General features: G+C 39.2%; 1 protein-coding gene across 1 annotated transcript in view; it reads left to right on the forward strand.

Moving 5' to 3' along the window:
* LOC113582408 (cadherin-7-like) overlaps positions 1 to 15782 on the forward strand; it is a 70179-nt gene extending 54397 nt beyond the window's left edge. Inside the window, exons 8-10 of the mRNA XM_035526360.1 lie at positions 5767 to 5884; positions 7864 to 8115; positions 13923 to 15782. Coding sequence (XP_035382253.1) covers positions 5767 to 5884; positions 7864 to 8115; positions 13923 to 14443 — 891 coding nt within the window. The 3' untranslated portion in view covers positions 14444 to 15782. The remainder of the gene's footprint in view (positions 1 to 5766; positions 5885 to 7863; positions 8116 to 13922) is intronic.
* The last annotated feature ends 679 nt before the right edge of the window (positions 15783 to 16461 follow it).

Consider the following 16461-nt stretch of genomic DNA (forward strand, 5'->3'; position numbering starts at 1 on the left):
GCATTCCATATGAGTTATTTAGCATTTGCCCTTTTTGTAGCTAAATGACTGAATATATCACTAGTTGTAGTGATCTGTCTGCTCCTGGCATTTGGAAAATACAATCAGGAAAAGGAGGGGAAAGCCAGATTGGAAAGGAAAGTAAGTGCAATAGATCAAAATGATGTACTAGTACAGAAATAGCCATTAGGCTGTTTTTATTTTTTTCCTTCATTTACTCTCTTTGAAATTTTTCAGTGTGCTTTTGTTGCACATGAAAATAGTAGATACATCCACCATATTCGCCATGAATCTTAATCAGCACAATGTACTTCTGATTCAGTGTTTAGCTCCATTGCAAATGTAACAGAGATTAACGATTATACTTTATCCACTTCAGATCTTATCAAATTCATTTGCCTTGTTTGGAGTCACAGCTTTGTACTTAGAAAACGAAATCATATTGTGAAAGATTATAGGCTAATCCAGGGAATAAACTCTTTATAATGGCCCTGTGCCAATCATTTCACTTTGTTAGTAGCAATAGATATATCTTTACTGGTCTGAATACTTCAGGCCTGCTAAATGACCACATATTTACATCTTTTTATAGTCCCCTTTATTAAAAAAGATTTGCCTATAAAAAGCCTTCGTTAATTTTTAAAGGCCTTATTAAAAGAAATCCTCTGTCTCTGGTAGATGGGCACTTTGCTCTTGCTCATACTGCTCACTTTGCCCGCCACAGAATCTCTCCATGCAGTCAGGCCTGTGTTTAGCGCAGAGCCACAGTGAGCTGCATAGTCCTTGCATTGGCATGGCTTCCTCAGACTTCAGTACTTGGCCAGCTGCTCGGTCGCGCAAAGCCTTCAGTGTCGCAAGTTAACATGGGGAAGCATAATAAACTCATAATATGCTGCCATTTCTCAGCTCCTAATTAGCAGCAGCTCACTCCCCAGGAGTGCAATGTGGGGCATCACGGATCAGCGGCCTGCCTGTCTCATGCCGCAGTATTAATTGATATTACAGCCAGGCTGTCCAGGGTGAGCAGGCGGGCCAAGGCAAGAGAGGCGTGGTTGTGATCCACAATCATCGCAGACATGCCGTGAGCGAGTGCAAGCACCAAAGGAACCTTTATGCGCAGACATTGTACTGCTCCGATGGGGTATGCGGACAGGAAGTACTCCCCAAGAGACAGGTGGACCATCTGCAGATGTTTTTGCTGCTGATGGGTAGAGAAGGATCATGTAAAGTCTCTTTTAATCTCTTAATTGATATGTGAAACATGCGCATTTGGATGAAGAGAATCCCGAAGTGTTGTACATTAGCAAATGAAATTGGACCAGACGGCTCTTGTTTAGCAGAGGACGTCATCAGGGCACCACTTAAAAATGGCCAAGTTCTCACATGGTTGAGGATGCTGATACATGGTGCTAGGGCTCGTTTGCTTAATGATGGGGGAAGGTGAGATCTGCTCTCTGCGTGTATGCATTTTAATGGCCTGTGTGTGAACAGTTCCTAAAATCCACTTTTTCTTTTCTGAATATTACATGCGCATACATACTGGATGTTAATTCCAGGTGTTAAAAGCCCCTGATTTACCCAAGAATGATCAGGATAGTCCTGCATCTGGTTAAATCACAATACAATTTTAGAATTTTGTGGAGCAGACTGTAGGGCATGACGGGGTAAATCTTTTGCTTAAATTTTCCATTAATCCTTTACTTTTCATGATAATGGAATCGGTTATTCTAATCAAACAGCAATACAGTTTTTAACACAGTGATACAACATATTACAGAACATCTCTTAAATCCTAAAATGTTGATCTATGCTCTGATCTGTTTTGCAGTGATAGGTCACAATCAACAGAAATGTATTTGTTCATGAAAGGATTTCTGTAATGGTAGACCAAGAGCATGCAATAGCTTGGTCTTTGTGCTGCTGTAAGTGCCATAAGAAGAAATCTGTGTGTTGAGAATCCTAAAGCAGCGAATCATTTTACAAAAGGAGATGGGTCTGAAAAGCCAATGGCAAAGGGGCCATGGCATCAAACCTCCCTCCTGCACCTTTTCCCCGCACTTAGTGTTACAAACTGTGGGGCACTTCTAAAGCATATGAAGAATCTTTTGAGTTGTACACCAATTCATATATACAAGTTGGCAGTAACCAACATACTTTTGTACACACACACACACACACACACACACACACACACAAGCTGGTGTGATGTAACAGGAATTGTGATTTAGTAAACCAGACTTTTCCAGTAAGATATGGTTAAGCAGGGCTCTACAGAGCAGTAAACGTAATATCTTACTTACGTGTCTCCTGTTTGCTTTAGCTGCTTCTGATATACACAGCTTCTTTGCTATAATTCCTGAAATGTTATATCTATGCAGATTAGAATAGGATACTCACCTGTCCATTGAAAATAATTATTTATTACTTTATCATTATACAAAATATTTGGCATAGCAAAGACATAATGCAAGTCATAAATGCCCAAGTGTGGCTATTAGAATATCATTATATGCACATTACATGCATTTTAATGACCTTCATGGCAGTTTTACTTAAGGACACCATTGCATTAAGGTCTGTGATTGAATGTGGACAATCGAAACTGCACATAGCCTAGTGTCACAGTGTAAAATAGTAAATAACAAAAAAGACATGGGGAGCCAAGTGATTACTCTTGTTCTCTTGACACTTATCCCTGTTTCTTACCTCTTTTTAAAAACTGAGTTGTGCCTTTATCGTGCTTATGGGTAGGCTAGTCTTTGGGTGGTTATCTCCACACTTACCCAGACACAGTTCTCTACAACACAGGGGTGGGGTTCCACAACAACCCCAGTAGCCCTTCCTGTAGCCATGGTGACTGCTGTTATCGCTTTTCATTCTTTTCATTTCAGTGGCAAACATAATCTCGCTGTTCATGTGGAGAAATAGCAGTGGTTGCTCTATGGCATGACAGACCTGATGTGAATGAACAGCCGAGCCATGGACACAGTGACTGACATCTGTCTCACCATAATGCCATAATGAGCTAGAATGGTGTGTCAAAGCTGGGGGGCAGAGGGTCATTTCTGTCAGATGGGCCCTTTATATAATATGGGTTTTTGCTCATGTAGTTCAGAGAAAGATGGAGTTCTGAGAGATGAACAGATCAGCAATCCCAAGACTGTGTAGAAAGGTCTGTTCTTCTGTTGCCATAGTAATACAGGCAACACTTATTAAAACATGCCCCTAAAGTGCTACAACTGCTCTCTAAAGGGCACCATTAATTTAACACTTCACAATTTAACAATGTCTGATATTGGTCACCAAAAGTGTTAAATATGAATGAAAAAGGTTAATAAGTGTTTGTTTTTCTAAATAAAACACTGAGAAGTGGTTTGAAAATAAGGCTTTTAAAAAGTGAAAAAAATGTGGGCAAAAGCAAGTGGGAAAAGCCCAACATAAAAAATGGATGGCCAAGAGGGGTTATTACTAAAGACTATCCAGACTACCTCATCACCCCCTGAAAACCAACTAGCTGGAGTTGACCTAGGTTATCTCCCATGTCCCATGTTTTTGTAAGTCATGCCTGTGTCAGCATCAGAGAAGATCACAGATCACAGGGTGAAACGTGGTTTCAGTGTTGGTGAGTGGACAGAATGTTCTCACAGTGGCAGGACAGATCATCTAGCACAAAACTCAGCACAAAAACAGCATCCATCAGTCTTTCTGGCTTGCACAATGTTCAAGGTAAAAATGTCTTTCAAAGACAAACATTTGTTTTAGAAATATTTAGCAATTCGTTAAGTATTTTGTTTTTCCTTTCTTTTAATGATTGAGACACAGGTTTAATCTGTACATGAATCTACATAACAGAAATACATACCACATAATTAACATAATGCTCAGATTAATTTAATTTTGTTTGCGCTAGCACAGCACTTCCCTGCAACTGTCTGGTGACAATACTTCTGTTGACGTCAGCTGTAAGGAACCAGGAGGCTGGTGCATACCAACGTGTATCAGGAGGGGATTTACTGACTGATTCTGTCCTGCAGACCTTGTCCTGACACAAGCCTAGTCTTAGTCTAGCTATCACTGGTATATAATTATCTAGATCAATGGAAAGCTGGCTAGAGCCTGCAACCTCTTCATAAGAGGACAGTGTCCTCATAAGTTAATCAGACGGTATTGATTCTTGCACTACCCCTGAAGATATAGATCTCTTTAAAAAGACTCTCCTCTTGAGATCGGGCCTGGGTTCTGCCAAATAACCACTTAGTACAATTATAAGCGATAAGTGGTATCACTTGTGCTTAAAACTTTAGACTTCATAATGAATCAACTTTGATCCATAACATAAATCATGATATAGGCCAATTTATTTTCCTTCATCTGTCATCTTTAGCTCTAATGAATTAAGAATAACATGATTTATCAAAAGAGAACATCTAGAGATGCACATAAAAATGTGGAAGAATCTCCCTAACTTTGGAGTGAAAGCCTCAAATGTTAATTAAACTCATATAACATAAAGAAATGCATGAACACCATAATGTCATTTAAGTTTAAATCTGTATAAATTCACAAAAGGAGCTGTTAGCCATTTCATTCAATATCATTTCTATATAATTTATAATATAAACTGCATCATCTGCTCTTTAAGATAGAAATCAATTTTCACTTGAGTTTGATTATCTCTGTGTTTATCAGTTTAATGCTGATTGGTATTAACTAGCATAATTGCATCAACTAGATGTACCTGAGTTATGTTATTGATGCTGACACGCTCTCTGAGATGTGCAGGGGATGATTTCACAGTGACACTCATCAACTCCTTTGGAAGTATTATACCTTTAGCACTACTGAGGATGGTAAAATCAAGCTTTAAGCAAGATAATTCATTCTACGCAATAGGCAGTGGTGGACAAAGTACACAAGCCATGTACTTCAGTTAAAGTAGAGATACTCAAGGTAAAATATTACTCCACTAAATGTAGAATTCCTTCCTTTAGACATCCACTTGAGTAAAAGTACAAAAGGATTTGCCTTCAAATGTACTTAACTATTGAATAAAGTACCATGATTTATTGTGGCTCTAATGTCCTATTAACATTTTTGTAATAAGGCTCTTGCTTAATCAACTCATTTTAGGTGAAAAGACTAGTGTCACTCTCGGTACATTGGTCTTTTTTAATAGAATGTCATTAATTAGTCTGTCACTGATGTCTATTAAAATTATCATAAGCACTAAACACTGAAGGCAAACAATTTCCATTAGGTGGAACCAAGTGGCTATGAAATAACTTTTTGCAAACTAGTTTATTTAAGACTTGCTTGCAGCAAGTTTAACAAAACTTGTTTAAACACAGGTTCACAAATGAGTTGTATGCTAGCACACAGAGGTGTGCACACGGAACAAAACAATTTCCAAACAAAGTGCACACTGTACCCTGATTGGTGTGCTTCTTTCTTTCTGACATGCTACGTTTTTATGCACACAAAACGACAGATTTCGCATAATGTAGCGGAGAAAAAAAGTGAGATATTTGACTTTGAAATGTAGTGAACTACTACAAAAATTGAAATACTTCAGTAAAGATGCAATCACATCTAGCAGTCTGATGAACCGTTTTTGCACCATGCTGTTGCAAGCCTCCCAAGCCATGGAGGCTGATGGCTCGTCCAATGGCATGCACGCGATTGCCCCACCGTTTATGTCTCAATGTTTCCTGTAACCAGCTACGAGCAAGCAACCAAACACTCTCCTGTCTGGTTTCTTGTGCTCAGGTGATCCAGACCATCAGCGCAGTGGATAAAGACGAGCCCCCTGGCGGCCATCGCTTCTTCTTCTCGCTCGCCTCACCTGCCACTAGCAACCACAACTTCACACTGCGGGACAACAAAGGTAGGCGGGGCACCTCCCAAGCGCCGCCCGGGGCTAACGCCAGACTCAGAACTAGACAGAATGCAGACGTATTAACGCTGTACGTCAAAGCCTGAGTTTTAAATCTGGGTTTGTAGTATTAAAGGGTTATGTTTAACAGTTCAGTTTCTATAAAGTCGAATTTTGCTGCTGTTAAGGTCTTTGTATGGTAACAACCACAATGTGGAATTTTGAAAGAAATTTTACTTGCTAAAATTATATATTTCCATTCATTCTCAATGCTGTCTTTCAGCTACCAAACGTGTCTCACTGCATAATTCAGCAGCAGTTTTACTTAGTGCTTAAAACAATGCAAAATTAACCAGCCAGGGTGATCATTACTTGTAAATTCAAAACTGTGTTTGAGGATGCCATTGTGAGCCTACGTCATTGGTTTAGGGCTGAAGTCCAACTTTTTTTATACAGCAGAACCCCTTAGTGTTGTTCCTATAATTCTGCAGGCCTTCTACTCTAACTCATGTAGTGCTGTACTTGGCATTTCTGGCTGTAAGATCTTCATTCAAGTCTCTAACGTAATAGAAAATAAATATCTAAAAATAATATTTCTGGACACTGCTCATCATTGGCCAATGAAGCAATGCAACTAAACTACTGTGTATAGTACAGATGCAGAAGACACCTTCAGCTACCACATTAGTGGGCCTGTGTGTTATATCCGAATATCCGACCTCAAGATATTGTCCATAAATAAGACGTTAAAACTCACGGCTTATTTGCCTCACCTTTGAATGCAGTTTTCCAGATTAGAATTTCCATGAATGTTAATTGCTGGTTTAGTAGTGCAGGGGTATAAACAGATCAGATATTTTAAGGAAAATGGTCCCATTTGAAAGTATGATTTAATCTATGAGTAAAGCATTCCTACTTGAGCACAAATACCTCTCTTCTGTTCATTTTTTGTCTCAAAGAGATGAATGAAAATTTTTTCTGTTTGTATGATTTGTTTTTTTGTTTGTTTGTTTTTTGTTTATCGTCAAGTTTTGTCATTGCCATTAATTCAGTGTGGGATACTTATAAGGATATGATTTTTCTAGAGAACATTATCAAATGTGCCTCAAATTATTTCCATCAGGTCTCCAGAGGATGATTTTATCTAATGTGATTGCTTTGTGTCATATTAGGTGCATTTCTATATTTAAGATCTCTATTATTATCTAATATTCTGCATATATTTTTATTTATATATGTGACACAAACTGGCCAGGCACTCATGGATAAAAATGAACAATATGGTTTTATTCACAAAGGACTAATCCAAAACCATAGTCAGAAAATAAGCATATGTCAATAATGTGATGAGAATCAAACAGTACATAAGGGAGTAACAGAAATGTAGTGGAAAATTCAGTCCAGGTCAGGAAGCCAAAATGAAAAATTAACAATACAAACCAGGATAAGACAAAAACCACAGATGGTAGCAAAACAGGTTGGTACACACTACTGGCACACAAGAAAAACACTTTGTATGCATGGGATAAAAAAACTGAACATGATAGTATATATAGTGAAACCTAAAGTGATAATGGCCGTACAGAGTCAATAATCAGGTGACGTCAAATGTATAAGTGGCTTATAGTTGGTGGATTGAGATGCTACAGATGTAATGTAGATTCTGGTAAATGCAGTCCAGGAAAGAAACCATTGACTCAGCTGAGCCAACAGGTGAGACAGAGTGAGAAGAACTAGGGTTGATGGGAAGTGTGTGACAATCGTAAATCCATCCATCGACTCACCTATCCATCCTTCCTATTCATTTAGTCCTATCCATCCATCCATGCATCCAAGATGTTCATTTAATAATTTAATTCAAATAATTATAAATGCATATTCATCCATTGCTTGGTGTGCTAATAGAAAACAAAAAAAAAACCCTCATTGTAATAAATCTTAGATTGTGACCTTGACCTTTCTATGCTGACCCCAACCTCTTCTTCCCATAGACAACACAGCGTCAGTGCTGACCAGCCGAGATGGGTTCCAGCGGAGGGAACAAGCACTGTACCAGCTGCCTGTACTCATCACAGACAGTGGCAGTCCGACCTTGAGTAGCACCAACACGTTGTTGGTGCGGGTGTGTGACTGTGATGTGGAGGGCGTTCCGCAGGCCTGTGGGGCTGTGGCCCACACACTCCCTGCCGGCCTTAGCACCGGAGCCCTGGTCGCCATTCTCGCCTGCATCTTTACATTGCTGGGTAAGGCCTGCCGAAACCTCATAACAGTTCTCAGCCTGTAAAACACATAAGTACTAAGAACCTCAATCACCATGTAACCTATTTACACACACACGCATGCACACACACGCATGTACTCACACACACACACACACACACACACACACATAAGAAATCCAAAGAAGATTCCAGGTGGGTAACTGCAGTAAGAGATGTAGTAAGAGATGCAAAGATATTCAAAATTGTACACAGTTTCCAGAGACACAGAATGTTTCGGACAATGCTTTTACAGCTGTTGAAGGACCTCTGTGTGAAATGTTCTGTTTCACTGGAACTTTACTACACTTTACTACAATTTTGAATCTCTCTCTCTCTCTCTCTCTCTCTCTCTCTCTCTCTCTCTCTCTCTCTCTATATATATATATATATATATATATATATATATATAATTTATAGGGTACATGTTTTAGTACTTTTATAATGTTCTACAAGCAACAAGGCCACCAATTTTCCAGATAGCACGGCCCTCAACTTTTAGCTACTCTTTGATAGAGAACATCACAGTGAATAACTAATGTCATGCTGCTTTAGATAGTGCTTTTTAAGCAGTACACAGAGGCCCATCTGGCCCAGTGGCTTTGTTTTCAGCATATAAGAGCTGTATTGCCCCATTCCAAATTGCTTTCTATAAAGCCACTGATGAAGGAAATTCACTCTACCCGCAGAGTGATCAGCACATTAAATATGCTCCCCTTGTGTATCCTCCTCCATCAAGAACTCTTTATCTCTTTAAGACAAAAATCTTCTGTTCTCTAGACCTTTTCAGAGTTATACTACATTACCGAGCCCAATGTTTGAACAGGTTGGAAAAACACCCAAAGTGGGATAAAAGCAGTTTGTAGTTGAAAAACTGTAAGAAGGCCTTGTGTCAGGAGCTTGCCCTCATTTTAAGCTGTGAAATATTTGTGCTTTTGAGTGCAATGACAACTTCAAAGAGTTAAGGAAAGTGAGTGAAGGGGCTTTCCTGTGGTGAAAGATTTCATCCACTATAACAGAATCCTTCCTCTGCTTATTGTAACACAGCCTTATGCTGCCAGTCAGTGACGAGCAGCCCCAAGTGCTGCAGGACTTTTGCGACATGGATGTTGTGGCATCTTTCGTTGTTTCTTTATGAGCAGCCCGCCTAAACCATGCGATTCTTTCACATGCCTTCTCCTTATCCTCTTTGCACCTCTCCGCTTTGTTGCACTCCTTTACAGTGTCATCACTCTGATTTGGAATTATATGCTCTTTTTTCTCCCATCTTTCTCCTCTTCACTTCTGCTTTTTTTCATGTCCTTCCCTTCCTGCCCTACACTGCTTTAACTCCGCTAGCAACACCATGCTGTCTTCTCTCTCTCTCGTCTCTTTCTCTCTCTCTCTCTCTCTCTCTCTCTCTTACCTTGCTCTCGCCTCCCCTGTCTCTTTCCCTCTTTCTCTTTTATTTCTTTCTATCTCTCTCTATCTCCATCATCTCTCGAGCTTCTCCCCTTCTGCCCAGTTCAGGCTCAGTCTGTTAGCTGCCATGGTGTGGCCAATGGTCTGTGATTGCCTTGTTTGGCTGTGAGGCCAGATGAGCTGTAGGAGAAATGAGCGAGGTCTCCTGAGGAGCTGTCAGCCTGCGGCCCTGCTCTCCCAGTGGAGAGTGAACTAAGCTCTGCCAGCACCCAAGCAAAGATCGTAGACTGTCACTCGCCATAGACCTATGTGCTTCTACATAATCAAAATGGCAGCAAAGACAAATCTCTCCAAGAATGAGCAGACTTGTGATATTGCTCTCATTCATAAATAACTCATAAATGTATTCATACAGTATGTGGTTCTTAGCTGGAAGCGTGGCATAGAATGACAGATTGAATTGGCCAGGACACAAATGAGAGATACAATTAAAGGAGAAACCAATGACAAACATTTATAACCTATCTGTGCCCACCATTTCAGCAACAGAACTGTGGGATGGGAATTATGTCAACTTATAACCCACTTAATACATGTAAACTCTGATTGGTTACCACAATAAAGGCACATTCAACAGCTGTTGAAAGTGGTTGTTAAGAGTGATTGTTGGCAAACACCTATGTGAGCAGCCTGCTCTGGGCAAGTGTTCATCAAGCCTCTGGTGCTGGAAACTTTCTTCTAACTCCATATAAATGTCCCTTTTATGAAGCCTAATTTTAAAGTATGAAGATTTTCAAGAATGGTAAAACGTTTACCAGAAATTTTAGAGTCAGTCTTAGAAAGAGCTAAGCTAGAGCTGGCCATCTTTAAATTACAAAATTTTCATACAGTCTTTGATCTGTATTGCTTTTATTTATGTGAACCTATGAAGATTTACAATGAAATTTTGAACACAATGCAATCCATGGATATGTATCTGTCACAAAAAAAGAAGAAAACTACATGTGACAATTTTATGACAACACAAAATTGTGGAAATGTTTTCAGTAAGACAAGAATTCTGTCTCTTTTTTTTAATTTAAATTGTTAGTATATGCCCAGACAATATGCCTCTGTAAAACCTCATCCCTTGTCTAGGAGCATGCTAGACTTGTCTTCATCATAAAGTCCACTTTGAGATTCACAGCCTTATCACATTGCATGGTTATATAAAACGCCTAGATTTAGATTTTGAATGCCTTTTAATTAAAGATTTTTCATAAGGTAAGGCTGGATAAAGCACACCTATTCAAGTCAGTGGAGTGAAAAGCATTATAGTTTGCATAAGTGAGTGTGCCTCGTTACATGATCCACTTTATGCTACACCCCCCACCCACCCTTCCGCTTACTGTGGCAGCAATGCCAACTAGCTGAACAGACATGAAACAAAATAATCACTGAAGAAGAAAATTAACCGCTAACTTTTGGTGTAATGCCCAGAATTTCACATCGATGTGAATGGGACTCAGAATTCGTCTTGTCTGCATAAAGGGAGAATGAATCCCCCTCTCTCGCACAAAACCTACATGAGGAAGTTGCTGGAGGTGAGTCCACTTGACAGTCCTCTACACTACATTTAAATGCCACACATTGGGGATGACAGTTCTATTTTATCTATTGTATAGCCTCTAAAGTGTTGGCTCAATCAGGATGTGTCAAACTGACCACACCTCCCATTTTTATACAGTTGAAACAGAGTTATTTGCCCAAATTGCAGTAGAGTGCATAGACTACATTTAAAATGAGAACACACATATCAGATTCCTGAGTTATTAACATGCAAAGATTGTTAAATCATAACAGATGTGGATTTGCTTGCCATGGCATAGTTTCATAGAAGCTTGAAAGCATAAAGATCATAAAATGGAGGAACAAACAGTAAAAGAAAACAATAAGTTCTTGTAATGTTATTTTTTTATTTCTTGTCAATGCATGTGCCATGCAGTGAGCTTAGCTTCATAACAGCATTGTAAGTTTTATCTACCTGATAAGCTGTCTGACATGTCGGGACAGGTGAGTGCTGGCTCTGACAGAGATGGCCTAGGCACAGATAGGACTGCAGCATGCCAAGCTTCAGTTCATTATCATGATGCACATAAGCCAAAGGGGACAGAGAGAGAGGCACTGAAAATTCTCCTTGTTCTTCATCGACTGCACATCATGGATCGTTTACACAATTCAATTACAGCAAGTCCTGTATAACGTGAAATTGATCTTTCCTTGGGGTGCCAATTTGCATCTAGTGCCCAAAACAGAGATGTCTAAAGCAAAGTATGGTTTCTACAACGGCATTTTTTATTAATCTTAAATAAAACAAGATATTTTTTAAAGTACACAACTTGTACATCTTTCATTAAAATTCCCTGTTTTTCTGTACAAGAAAGATCATGTTTATATATATATACTTGGTGCAGAGAAAGTATAATTTACTCACCAAATTAAGTGCAATGAACCCACACGTGATTTAGTTTCCCAGGCATTTTGACACCTAAGCTTCAACACATCTCATTAACACTTCATTCTGTAAGACTGACATGTGACACCCAAGTCTCCATCACCTGATTGTGCAGCTCCACCTCTCATCAGAGTGCTTGGACCCCTACCTCTTCCTTTTCTCTTCCTTTCTCTTGCCACAATGACAACACACGAAGATGGTGTGTGCCTCACTTGCTGCTAGGTTCACAAGCACCACGGAAATCCAGACACCACAGAGACGAGACATATTGAGTGATTTTTCACCCTCCCTGCTGAGGGGTTGATGGATGAGGGATCATTAGGCATTTGCCAGTCAACACCAGGCACTGTTGGTTATTTTCCCACCCGATATGAGGGGAAGAAGAAGAGGCTGAAATTTGGTGAGAGGTACTGATGGATGCTACTGGAAATGCTTTGGAATTGATGTATATTTTTAAACCAGTATGTGCTAATTTAACATGTTTTCTAATATTACTACATTGCAATTTGATTGATCATTAATGTTAATGTCTGCGCATGTGCATGATTGTGCTCATGTGTGACATGCAGGTTTGTAGACTGGAGCAAGTAAGGTTGTATGTGCATTTAACTTGGCTTGCAAATTATTTGCTCCATCTGGTAATGAAGCTGGCTTTCCTCTTTGTTTCTGGAGAGCTGGTGAAAGAGTCATTTTCACAGCATTTGTGAAGAAGAGCAAATGGCACTAAGTTGTAAATGGAAACTCTGTATGGGCACTCTAGGTGCAGTAAATGATACTCAGGCCTAATAATAATGCATAAGTCTGAAAATGCTATAATTTAGATTCAGCATATGTAAATTAATGCCTGTGTATCAAAAATGAAAGTGAGATTATTTGCTGCATGTACAGGGTCTCTACGTTTAGACTGTTATCTCAACAGAAAATAAGGTAAATGCTCATTTTGAGTAATTAACAGGAAACACTTTCAACAATTCATGTTAACTTTACAGGTGTAGAACATGCTGTTATTACGCTGTACCCAGTGTTACAGTTTACTTGCACATGTTGGATATTTGAAGTTTTGTGTGCTTACTAAATTATTTTGGGAAATTAGGCAATAGAAGTTCTGTTCATTGGACAATCCACTATTTCATGTGGGGAATGCTTATATGAAATTCAGTGTTTATCCAGTGATTGGACTGAAGCTAGAATTAATCCTTCTGAGTTGTATTTCAAAAATGAGAGGGCTCTTTTTTAGAAGGGCCTTCATTTGTTTGCCCAGGTCATGTTTGTTGCTGTGGCCTGCTTGCAGGCTTTGATTGAAACAGCTTTTTAATTTAGTTTATTTGTTTATTATAAATTTTCCAGACATTTATGTTCAGTTTTGCTAGCATAAAGCATTATGTTTTAATCACAAGAAATCTGGCAAGCATAAAGCATATATCTATCTGTAAACCCAAACAGAAATGTTTCCTTAAACCATTTAATTAAGTATAAATATAATAAACTGAGAGTTTGATGAGAGGTGATGAGTGTTTTTAACACTCAGATAACAGTTCAAGTTACATTAAATTGTAATTTACTGTATATGGCTTTGAAGTTTTGCTTCTGGGTCATGCATTGAGTTTTGCTACCCATATTGCCATTGGCAGGTATTTACAATATAGTGTACAACACTGACCCACCAGTATTATGTAACAGAATTTGCCAATAGTTTTTCAATAGATTGAGGCTAAACTGGGGGATTAAAAATAAATAAATAAATAAATAAAAGACCAGAGGTAGGTGCACTTTTGATCATTAAGACGTTTGCACTTCTATCCATCAGATAGCTGATGGGAATAACTAGAATTCTTTGACTATCTAGATAAATAAATTGTGTGGTTACTGTAAAGTTATGCCTGTGTGTGTTTTTCAGTTTTTGTCCTGCTGATTGTGATGATGCGTCACCGACGAAAGGAGCCCCTGATCTTGGAGGATGAGCGAGACGTCCGAGAAAACATTGTCCGCTATGATGATGAGGGAGGCGGTGAGGAGGACACTGAGGCCTTCGACATGGTTGCTTTGCGCAACCTCAACATTATGCGTGACCCCAAGGTTCGACGGGACGTCACTCCCGAGACACCAACATTCTTCTCCTACCCACCATCCACAGCCTCTAGGTTGGCGTATAAGATGCTTCCCGACAATGTGCTATTTCGGGAGTTCATCTGGGACCGGCTGAAGGAGGCTGATGCAGACCCTTCTGCACCTCCATACGACTCACTCCAAACCTACGCATTTGAAGGCAGTGGCTCAGTGGCAGAGTCGCTCAGCTCACTCGAGTCCCTCAGTTCAGACTCAGAACAGAGCTATGACTACCTCAGTAACTGGGGGCCTCGCTTCAAAAAACTGGCTGACCTCTATGGAACCATGGAAGGAAGTGGCTTTTTCTCATAGCTTCTTTCGACCTGCCGAGCATGCAAAAATATGGCTGAAATTAAACGACAGAAGGTTAAGGCATGGGACCTGCAGTTATTCTTGCGAGTCATTTGATAGCTTTAACAGGCTAACAAATGAGTCACAAGCAACAGGAGAACATTTTGAGATGAATGGGGCAAGGTCTGTGGATTTAGATTATATACATGCATAAAACAAGTTGGAAAAATACATTTGAAATGTAAGAGTTCGTTTGTTTACATGTTTAGGGCTAAACAGGCTCTGGTGGTTCTAATGCTGCGATCTGCCAAATGCTGCGATCGGCAGAGAAATGTTTTGGGGTAATGACATTAAATGGTTTGACACCAGGTTTTTGACGAACAACAGGATTTCTCTGTGTATTATGGCATGGACATGATCTTTTCCTCTTGCCACATGAATTTTTTAGCTGATACTTTATGAACTTATGAGGGACATTTTCCCTCCCAAAATGCGTTGTCTTTGAACTGAACTACTTATGCGTGAGCTTCGTCAAGAACATAGGTGTTTGATTTTTGATTTCTCATTCTTATGGAAATGTGAATGTGTGGAAAAACCCAGAAACCTGAATGTGCAAAAATCCTTCATTCAGGAAGGACAATGACCTTACTTTCAGTTTTCGTTTATCTTTTTCCAAAGCTTTTTGGCATATTGTGAATAAGCAGATGATTTCATGCTGATAGGTCTACAATAGAACTGATCTGGTGCCTGGTGAGGTGGTTTGTTGTTCTATAAATGTGACAATGTGGTTGTTAACTTGCAGTTTTGTTTATCTGTTCTAAATGTCATCAGTTTTATTGTCATAAGTTGTAATGCAGTGAACCCAATGGATAAGATAGCTGGGTATGTTAACTCGAATGGGTATGATTCACAACGTTTTTTTCCTTTTATGTTTATGAAATAAGTACACCTCGCTTACTCTTTAAAAGAGATCATTTGAGGTATTTTATTATGCTTATTAAAATACAACAAAAACATATTTCAGCCATCTTAGAAATAAATTTTGAGTCCAGTCCAAAACGTGGAAAATTAACTGAAAAATTTGGAATGTTCTAGTTCTTGAGGGTAAATCTTAAAGGGGATCTACCTCTTTCAGCTACAACAAAATGAAGGACAACCATTGCAGAATGCTGATCATTGATGAGAAGGAAAGTAACAATGCAAAAATCCTGCAAGAACAAAGAGTCCTCAAGTGAGAAAAATAAATACATTTTTAGCTTTTGCTACTGAACTTAACATGTTAATCAAGTCTTTCTTTAATTTATTTTGATGATACAAGACAAAAAATGTGACAAATGTTCATATCCTTTTTTTGCCAACAATAAAAAGGACATCAGTTCCTCAGAAGACCTCTGGAACACCCTGGGTTCTTTTGAACATAAGAAGGACCATCTATTATATGTTTCATGCCATTTGCTGTAATTATCAAGGTGAAACAGCTCAGGTTGGTGTCAGACGAGGAAAGCAGTATCTTCTCTGTCCTCTTTCCTAGGGAGGGGCCTTGCATGGCTGCTTCTTCACCCACTGATGAAAAGCCAAAGAAGAGAACAGAGAGTTTTCAATGTGGCATTGGCATGGTTTGAGAGAGAAAGAGCGAGATTGGAGGGGATAGTGATTGAGAGATTTGTTGCTTGTTTCTCCTCTCCTGTCAAGAGGGCTTGGTAGCTGAAAGACATGTGAAAGACAAAGCACGAGGGTTGGCGCCCCCGCTGAGCCATGGGTGATGGGCCGCACACTCAAAGTGACTTGCACGCAAATGAGTCTGGTGCATAGTGCATCATTTTATGTACAAACAAATGCTTGAAGGAGGACGTTCTCACTGCTAGCTGAGATTGTCTGTGGACAATTAAGGCATTAATAAGCATGCTCACAACCACTCACATTTTAATTTTCTTTTTTTTTAATCTTTTCTAAAATATGCAGAATAATTGAATTTGCAATAGCCAACCAGAATCTTAAACTGAAACTCATTTCACATTTTTTTTAAACTGCCCTATTGC

This window comes from Electrophorus electricus, chromosome 5, assembly GCF_013358815.1.
Source record: "Electrophorus electricus isolate fEleEle1 chromosome 5, fEleEle1.pri, whole genome shotgun sequence".
NCBI lineage: Eukaryota > Metazoa > Chordata > Actinopteri > Gymnotiformes > Gymnotidae > Electrophorus > Electrophorus electricus.